Source organism: Drosophila mauritiana, chromosome 3R, assembly GCF_004382145.1.
Source record: "Drosophila mauritiana strain mau12 chromosome 3R, ASM438214v1, whole genome shotgun sequence".
Lineage (NCBI taxonomy): Eukaryota > Metazoa > Arthropoda > Insecta > Diptera > Drosophilidae > Drosophila > Drosophila mauritiana.
Genome location: NC_046670.1, coordinates 3,654,213 through 3,663,140, shown reverse-complemented (window position 1 = coordinate 3,663,140; position 8,928 = coordinate 3,654,213). Strand labels below are relative to the sequence as shown.

At 44.5% G+C, this 8,928-nt stretch overlaps 2 protein-coding genes across 3 annotated transcripts; both read right to left on the bottom strand.

The window, feature by feature from the left end:
• Positions 1-892: 892 nt before the first annotated feature.
• Positions 893-6,321, bottom strand: LOC117144248 (E3 ubiquitin-protein ligase RNF13). Of its 2 annotated transcripts, XM_033309326.1 has the most exons (9): positions 5,983-6,321; positions 3,943-4,220; positions 3,692-3,864; positions 3,541-3,632; positions 3,282-3,475; positions 3,024-3,219; positions 2,506-2,862; positions 2,293-2,440; positions 1,164-2,225 (listed from the first exon to the last, which is right to left on the bottom strand). In XM_033309326.1, the coding sequence occupies exons 2-9, from the start codon at positions 4,051-4,053 to the stop codon at positions 1,883-1,885; spliced, it is 1,614 nt and encodes a 537-aa protein (XP_033165217.1). In that variant the 5' UTR covers positions 4,054-4,220; positions 5,983-6,321; the 3' UTR covers positions 1,164-1,882. The 2 variants fall into 2 exon arrangements, with proteins under 2 accessions (XP_033165218.1, XP_033165217.1); XM_033309327.1 differs by lacking the exon at positions 5,983-6,321 and having other exon boundaries at positions 893-2,225; positions 3,943-4,109.
• Positions 6,322-6,612: 291 nt separating this feature from the next.
• LOC117144245 (general transcription factor IIF subunit 1) lies at positions 6,613-8,752 on the bottom strand. The gene is made up of 4 exons (XM_033309324.1): positions 8,608-8,752; positions 7,622-8,541; positions 6,964-7,545; positions 6,613-6,908 (listed from the first exon to the last, which is right to left on the bottom strand). Exons 1-4 carry the CDS (start codon positions 8,629-8,631, stop codon positions 6,707-6,709), a joined length of 1,728 nt encoding a protein of 575 aa, XP_033165215.1. The 5' UTR covers positions 8,632-8,752; the 3' UTR covers positions 6,613-6,706.
• Positions 8,753-8,928: the final 176 nt, after the last annotated feature.

Sequence of the window (8,928 nt, the reverse complement as noted above, 5' to 3'; positions counted from 1 at the left end):
AAGTCTTCCCCTATGCATTTAACACTTGAGTAAAATAATTTACTTCTATTTTCAATCCAATAACTATTACTTTAGCCTATATGTATGTACCAATTCATGGCTACTGGGCTATATTTATTCGAACAGCTGCTTACGTTCCCAGTTGGTATTAAAAATATATTATTTTTCGACTGTAATCAAAGTTCAAAGAAATAATTATTATGCATATATTTACTTAACTACAGTAAGAAATAAACAACACTGGTAAGTGGACATCTCCATTGATTTGTTAGTCAGTCAATGTTCGAAATATGTTTGCAGTTTCCAGTTAATTTTACGATTTTAACCTTTTACCAAGAAATTAAAAAATCAGTTTTTCTCCCATTTTGTCGCATATCCGAAAAGGGTGCTTTAAAAGTGATACCTTTTTATACCAAATACTCCTGGAGCAATACGGTATACTAAACTCGTAAAGGCTACAACTTGAGATTTTGTTGAAATCATTCCTATCGATAGGAATACTGTCACACCCTTTCGTTCTGTCTTTAATTTTTCTATATTTTGAATCTATACTATTTTATGGGTATGTCTTGGACATTCCAATTGGGAGACGATCACCGTTTCGAAAAAGTATTTTCGTATCGATTTAAATATGTTTTGCAAATTTCCAGCGATATTCCAAAAGAATTTTTAAATGATCCCTCGCACCCCCACTAGAAAAGTAGGAGGTATCTGATAGTCGATGCTAACTTTCCCTGTTTTTCCTTTGGTACTACGGGTCCTGGTGTTCCAGAGAATGCTAGGAAAAATTCGTAGTTTTAAAGCCTATTTAATTCCTATTGACAATAGACCCAAAAATAAAATATACCACAGCCGAGAACTTTAAATTTATGAAGAATAAACGATTGATTAGTTTATGTCCATTACGTTTATTTTGTTGAATGTAAATTAAATTTAGGTTACACTGCCACAGCATTTTTAAATATATATATTTGCATCTATGCCCTAATTGATTTCGTTTTCATGTGAACAGCATTCTTTGTTGCATATTTAATTATTTTTGGGGAAAAATAATCACAAACAAGCGCTTAGGTATCCTACTTTTAGTGGAGTGTGGCAACGATTTTGACTTGAAATATAATTTGATCATATTTGAAAAGAAAACATGGGTTGACAATCTATTGCATCATTGGATTCCAGTTTCATATGCTACACAGTAAACTTAAAATTAGTTAAAACGAGAATAATGTACAATATACAGGCCAGTGCCTCTCAATCATTTGATTTAATTATTTCCATTGTAATGGTATTGAAAAGCAGTTCTCATAAACATCGAAATAAAAAGACCATCTTAGCTAAAACGTAACTATGTTCGTGAATCAGTTTAATAGGTGTGCAGAGTGTTGCTTGGATATTTTGGTTTTATTCTGTTGAACAACTGAATCAAAGATTAATGCGAATCAGGTAAACAATTTAATCTTAGATGTTTAGATGTGGTAACTTGGTATTTTTTCTCTTCCGTCTATCGTTTACATTTTTGGTTGGGAGTTGCAGGCGAGGCGGTATTTCGTATGCCAATTGGGTTAATTGTAAAATGTATATAAAATAAATCACAATCTGTATACGCATTTAAATGACGCGTGTGTGTGTTTCGTGTCTGTGTGGGTTTTTGTGGGTGGGTGCCCTGGAAGTGGGACAGCGCACAGTCCAACACAAGGTTCGGCTACATATTTATTAATATTAATAATAAACATTTGTTAATTGTTTAAAACAAAGAAGCTGGCAGCCACAGCGCTGATCGCGAACCCAAACGAAAAACTCGTACCCGGGCTGGGCTCATGGCTCGAGGATCGGCGACCACCTACAACCTACAGGCTAAGGACTCGCGGCGAACTAGCTCGCCTCATATGAGAAACTGGCGATCGGATGCGCTGTGCGGCAGGGCGGCCACGCCTATGCCGCCTTGCGTGGGCGTTTGCAGGAACGCCGAATCGTCGACTGCTGCTGTGTCAGCTGCAGGCGTGCTGATTGCTATCGGTTCGTAGATCGAGCGATGCGGTGGCATATCGTCTTCGTCCTTGAAGGAGCCGCTTAAATTCGGATTGAGGATGTTGTTCGATGCGGGCGAGGCTACAGCTATTGTCCCCGTCACCGGCAGACCCATGGCACTGGTACCGGACTCAACGCGCTCCAGGTAGGGTGGCGCCGCCACACTAATAACAGCTGGCTGCCGGCGGAAGAACGAGCTAAAGGCAGTAAAAAGGGAAGTTATGCATCTTCTACCACTGAGCTTCATCACAAATATATCCTTACGCAAAATTTATTCTCGACCAGACCGAGCGACGACTCTCAGTTAACTGTTCGGCTAGGTGGGCCGGTAGATTCGGAGCACGATCAAAGGGATTGATGCGTTCATGTGCTCCAGAAGACGTGGCCAGGCGCACAGTAGAGGCCAGCAGAGCTGTACAAGTAATTGGGTGTGTTATTTAAACAAAATAAAAGAAATCATTTCGGCAGCAGACGTACCGTTCTCATCGTCAGAGCTCTGGGACTCCTCGAACGGATTTCTACCAGCGTGCCCACGGCGGAAGGTTCCGTGTCGCGTGGTTCCAGCGACAGCCGCCGCCGCAACGCTTGAGCTGCTCCCAGCAGCTGCTCCAGCGGCCGAAGAAGCCGAGCTCACTTGACCCATCTGCCTGCCATTGGACTGCTGTTGCTGCAGCAGCGGCGTTGTGTCGTCGTCCGTATCCGTAACATTATCCAAAGAAGGCTGTCGACTCCGACTTGCACGCGCTTCGCCCTTCGTAAAAACCTTGCGCTTACAAATGGGACACACCCGACGGTTTTCGGTAAGCCATGGATCAATGCAATGCGTGTGATAGGCTGCAAATAGTAACGAATTAATATAATGTCTATGCATTATACAATTTATCTGATGATGTCATATGATAACATTATTGCGGGTGTTTCAGATATATCTTTAAGCATTTGATCTATTCTGAAACTACTAAAGCTGAGCAAATAACCAAGACTATATCCCTTACGATGTGAGCAGGGCAGCACGCGCAGCTTGTCGTCCTCGATGAAGTCCTCCAGACAGATCACACAGGTGTCGTACTTGTTGTTTGCATTGTTCTTGGTATATCGCAGCACTGGCAACTTCTTCAGCATGCTCTTTGGCAGTCGATGGCGACGCAAGCGGCGCTGCTCGCGTATGCACTTGTAGATCATATAGATAACCTGTTCGGCAAACAAAGCAATTCAGTTGGTATAGAAAACAGCGTTAAAAACAGTTCTCTTACCATTATGATGAAGCACATACCGATCAGAATGGAGAACGGCAATATTAGCTGGGTATTGATATTGAAGGGCAGCTCATCGTTGATGATTAGCACCACGTCGGGCGTAAAGTAAGTGGCCAGCGCTTTACCCGTCGTGTGGCCCACGAAAACCGAGGGTATTCTTATGCCTGTTTGGTTGTCGGCGGACATTTGCTCTGTAGTTGAATATGGGTTTTAACAAATCATTTTTGCACTGTACTACCTGTGTGTAGTCACTTACCCAAGTCATCGCCCTCATTATTGTAAACAATCACAGCAGAATAACTCGCATTCTGGGCCACTCGTATCTTACGCTCAAAAACGCATTCGCCACTACAAAAGATTTGAGTTAGGTCGAATTGAAGTGTTTATATCTACCACATTTAGCTTACCGCGCCACAAGTGCTACAAATTTGGCTGAGGGTGGGTAATTTAGGTGCGGTGGTCTGTCCAGGCTATCACAACCGTAATAAGGGCGCCTGGCGGGAACCACATACACTTTGAGACCATTTGAAGGCAGATGGGGACCGAATTGAGCTGGCAGATCATTGAACTCCTCGATCAACTGTGAGTAAACAACATAAATTGTGGTATTAAATAATAATAATAATAATATATTAAACTAGTCACTAATTGAACTTACCTGGCTGGATGCTTTCCGGTAAACCAGCACGTGGCCCCTGACCAAGGTCGCCTCATGACAGACCAGGCACAAGCCCAGCAGGGTGAGTATGTGGCAACTCCTCTTGGACATTCTGTCGCGCAGGACACACGTTCTGGAGACGATCGGGCCTTGGTCTGTACTGTTATTGCTCTAGTCCGCTATGTCCAGTGCTGTAGCGATTTGTCTTCACCATCCGCAGCATTCGCATGTCTCATCTGTGTCCCACCGCCAGCGATTCTGTGCGCTTGGGCTTCGGGCTTAAAACAAAAGATAATGTTCTTTTAACATATAATGAATGCTTATTTGGAAGCTATAACAGTTTATATACTAAAATGTATACTAATTTTTGCAACTCGATTATTATCCTGCATGAAGTCAACCTAGGGGTAAACCTGCTCCGCCTACGAGGCCATGGCAACAAAGAGTTCAGCTGATAAGCTAAACGGCTTGTGATGATTATTTTTTATTTCACGACCAACTGGGGGTATTGTTGATTTGCTTACTCTGAAAAAATTTGCGTTTCTTCAGTCATGCTGCACTTACAGCTGGTTTGTTTGTTGACACAGTCAGGCAGACGGTTCGTTCGGGTTTTCGCGAATGCATTAATGGTTACTTCAAACAGAACAGAAAAATCAACGCGTTTCGCTCCTTGGCTGCTATTGTACTCAATTTGCCATCAATTGATTTTATCGCGATCAAATAGTGGCCGAGATCTTGGGCGGCAGCTGCAGTAATCGGAACAAATAGGTTCCGATGATGAGTCACGCGAACACCGCTCCATGCTAAAACCAGAACCCAGACCGCATGCCCATTTAACTAAACATCGACGCACCGTCGGTCCACAGTTGGGGCAGAAAAAGTGGAAAGTTTTTATTCGTAAATTACAAATTCAGCTAATACGTTCTGCCAATACACAGCCGAGAGGAGGTGTGCAAATATGTCACAAAATGTTTATTGAAGTTACGATTTGACAAAGAAAACGTCACTGGCATTAGCACATCGGTAGACAAACGGAGCAAAGGCTCCAATGAGAACGTGACTTTGTTTTTATTGGATGGGTAAACAATAAATGGGAGGCCGACATTCGTTGTTCCAATGCGAAATTCAATCTGGGGAGGCGCCTGCGTTTAATAGAATTACGCCCTACGGATTGCCCAAGAGTCTTTGCATTCAGGTGTGAGTGGGTGATCCTACAATGTAACACATTCTATTTCCATTTAATGGCATGTAATAAAGAAAAGAATTCAAAATTATATCTAAAAAAGTGGTTTGTTTTTAATAAGATTTGAACTAGAATTCCTTTGGTACTCCTTTGACAAACAAGTAGTTCAACAAATTTTTAAAATATTGGTTACTATCGCATATTTTTTTTCACAATTTTTTAGCAACTTGTCGATTCTTTGTCAATTAGTAGTAAGTTCATTTCGCAATCTTCAAAACTTGTATATAATTTCCCATTAGCGCTTGCAAGAAAGCTAGATATGTACTGATATGTATTGACTGGATTGTTTTAAAATATCCCGACATACAGATTGAATGTTTAGCGACGAGGAATGCAATTCGCGTTAATTCGCTTTGTTTCGAGGGCCGATATCAATTTACACATTACACAGCGTACGCAGCACCCACCCACCAACACACACGCGCGCACACACGCACACCTTGAACTTTACAAGGCACGAGTGTGTGGTTTCAAGGTTTTCCTTTTTGGGGGAGGGCATACGCACATACATACATACATGGGCAGTAGGCAGGTATTTCCTGAATGGTTTACAACGGTGGGTTACAGGTGAAAAGCGCCAAAGGACAAGCGATAATGCGCTCGATTGGGGGCAGCAGCCACAAGTTAATGCACTTCAATTTCGTATATTCGCTTTTGTTGTGCTTTTTTTTCAGGCGCCCCTGTGTGCGTGCCTGCTACTGTGCTTGTGTGCGTTCAATTAGCACAACAACAAAGCAGCTGAGCGATTTCCTTTTGCTTTCCCGACGCCCATTCGCGTACACCCACTGGTCACTCACTTGATTAGTGCTTCTCGAGCTCTAAGTCGACCGTTTGGAGCGACTTCTGGCCAGTTCCTGTATCCAATCCTATTTTTTCAGCACTCGCTCGCCTCCTCACTCGTCGCCATCGCACTGGTATTGCGTTGTACTTTGTTTTGCTCCCTTTTGGGGCTTGGACTCCTCGGGTTCCTTTAATTGGTGGTCGAGGTTCAGCGGGGACAGCACAGCGGCTGCGGAAAGAGCATGACAGTCGCGATAAGAACGCTTAGGGTTTGCTTCACTTTTCTAATTATCGGATATTAGAATTTACATCCCATCCGAAAACACACACATATACAGGGCTAGAGCTGGAACTAAATCGATGTATCGCTGCTGCTTGCTTCCTGATGGCGATGTTTTCTTACATCGATTACTCCCATATTTCGATAACTATCGAGGAGGTAACTTCCATCCCCACATAAGCGTAAACAAAATTGAAAAAAATATTCAAATCCAGTTTTCTTAGCAACTGTTTCAGACCGTTCTACAGAATTTAGAATTCTGAACTTCAGAACCTGAAACCATATCGAAATGTAATACTAAGATATACAACTAACAACTAGCGTTACTCATCTTTACAACTACAATGAATTAGTTAAAATCAGTTTCTGATTTAATAACCGATTTTCAGTGGTGCGTTTATATTTTGTATTGAACAATAATGCATTTGAGTTATGAAACATTAAAATCACATGACTGCGGGCTACTTGATCCAGAGATACATTTTCCCCTGTATGGTGTGCTTGACGGGATTGATCTTCTTCAGGATTTTCGTCATGGTCTCGACCAAACGGTCGCTGGAGACGGGCGTCTTCTTGTTCTTGAACTTGGTGAGCAACTCGGTGGCGGTCAGGGGCTTGCGCTTGAGATACCGACGCACCGCCTCCTCGGTGATGCCGTAGTCCCTAGAAACAAATCAATTTATAATCAGGAATTCCAGTATATCGCGGCATTACTCACTCTACTTTGCCGCCAGAGAAGGAAGTGGGCAGCGATGTGCTAATCTCGTTCTTGGGCCTCTTTGCCGGCGTGCTGGTGGGACTGTTGCTTGTGTCCGAGGCGGTGAGATCGCTGGGCAAGCTGTTCATCTTGCGCTTGCTGGCATCCGTCGAGAGCGTTGGCGTGGCCGAGCGAGACTTATTGGCATTGCTGCTGCTGGTGGTGGCCTTGCTGCTCGCAGCGCTCTCTTTTTCCTTTTCCTTGTCCTTGTCCTTGGCGACGACCTTCTTCTTGGGCGGTCCGTTGCTGAGGTCGTCCTCGGAGTCTGTGCTGTCAGAGCTGAAGTCTGTGGACGAGTCTCCGCTGCCGTTCGACTTGCCCTTCTTGTCGTCCTTCGAAGGTTTCTTCTTCTTTTTGTCTTTGGAGGCCTCGTCCTTGCCCTTCTCCTTCTTTTTCTTCTCGCCGTCGGCATCCTCCTTGTCGGACTCATCAGACTTCTTCTCGTCGTCCTCCTCTTCATCGGAGGTAAGTAGCTTGCGGAGCGCATCTTCCTCGGCCACGCCTTTCATGTCCTTGTCCACCTTTGCCTCTGGATCTGGTTCGCTGGAATAGGGAACAAGGAATTAGAAGATGTGGACCACATTGTATTGCTATTATCAGAATCGCTTGGGGCACATACTCTTCACTGGAGCTGGTGTCGTAGTCCATTTCCCTGCCCTCCTCGTCGCCATCGTCCGACTCCTCGAAGGCCTCGTCATCAACATCCCTCTTTTTCTTTTTCTTGTCTGCTCCCTTCTTGCCCTTTCCCTTGGCCTTGCCATCGTCGCTGTCTTCCTGCTCCTTCTTCTTTTTATCCTCCTCGTCCTCCGAATCCGACTCATCCTCGGAATCAATCCATTCATCCATGTCAGTGATCTTGAGCTCCTTGGATTTTTTGGTGGCTGCCTTAATTAGCTTGGCCTCCTCCGGATCCTGCTCCTCTTCCTCATCGCCGCGCAGACGCTTTCGCAACATGAGGGAGAAGTAGTTCATCACCTTTTTGCGCCGACCAAATTCCTGTTCGGCCTCCTCCGCCGACAGGGATTTGTAGCGCTGAATAGGCTGGAAATTGTACCACTCGGTCAAGGGATATGCCTCAATGGCGCCGTCTGGTGCATGGGTGAACACATAGAAAGCGGCATTCTCGCCGACGCCGCCCTCGCGGATGCCTTTGAACTTCTTTCCAGTCTTGCCACCCACTTTAAGGATCCAAGGCTGCGCCTCCGGACGGTACTTTCTCGCTATAATGCCAAACTTCTTGCGGCGAGCCTCTTCGCGCTGATCCCTATTGTACTCCGATCCAGCACCGAACTTGGGCTGATCCTCCTCCATGCCCCGGAACTCCTTCATGTTGTTCTCCCGCTCCAGTTTCACATTTCTCCACTGTGCGAAATCCACATTGAGCGTGGCATTAAACCGCATCACATGGTGCTTTTTGGGCATCTTGGGTACGCGGATCTTGAACTCCTGCACGTTGGCGGAGGACGAGGCGGATCCTGAGGCGACGGAGGCTGCGGCGGCAGCAGATGCGGACGTGGAGCTCCCGCTGGCAGCGATCGGCTGCATGAAATCAAGCGAAGACCGCAAATTAGTGTTGGCGCCGGAAGCGGCAGGGAAAAGACTTACCGTCGACTTTGAGGCGCTCGACATGGCTTAATGTTTACCCAAGACTAATCATATGTTACTTCTATCTGGATATTTTACACTTTTCCGAACTCTTACAATTTGCGGCGCGGGCAGAAAAGTTGGATTTTCTAGTGATGCCCGATAACAGAAGTGCAGTTATTCTTTGAAAGCAAGTGTATCGTATCTTTCGGGCAGGAAAACAATATATATTCCAAGAGATTTTGATAAATAAATTGAAAAAGTAGTTATTATAAGATTACATATTCAAACTTTACAAGGTATTTAAAAACTTTAATGTTTTGCCATGTTCCATCAAAATAC

Coding starts and splice junctions, on each gene's coding strand:
- LOC117144245 (XM_033309324.1), bottom strand. CDS start 8,631: ATGTCGAGCGCCTCAAAGTCGACG. Junction 8,542..8,607: donor CGAGCGCCTCAAAGTCGACG/GTAAGTCTTTTC, acceptor GATTTCATGCAG/CCGATCGCTGCCAGCGGGAG. Junction 6,909..6,963: donor TTCTCTGGCGGCAAAGTAGA/GTGAGTAATGCC, acceptor ATTTGTTTCTAG/GGACTACGGCATCACCGAGG.
- LOC117144248 (XM_033309326.1), bottom strand. CDS start 4,053: ATGTCCAAGAGGAGTTGCCACATACTCACCCTGCTGGGCTTGTGCCTG. Junction 3,633..3,691: donor TTTGTAGCACTTGTGGCGCG/GTAAGCTAAATG, acceptor AATCTTTTGTAG/TGGCGAATGCGTTTTTGAGC. Junction 2,441..2,505: donor GAGCTCTGACGATGAGAACG/GTACGTCTGCTG, acceptor TTACTTGTACAG/CTCTGCTGGCCTCTACTGTG.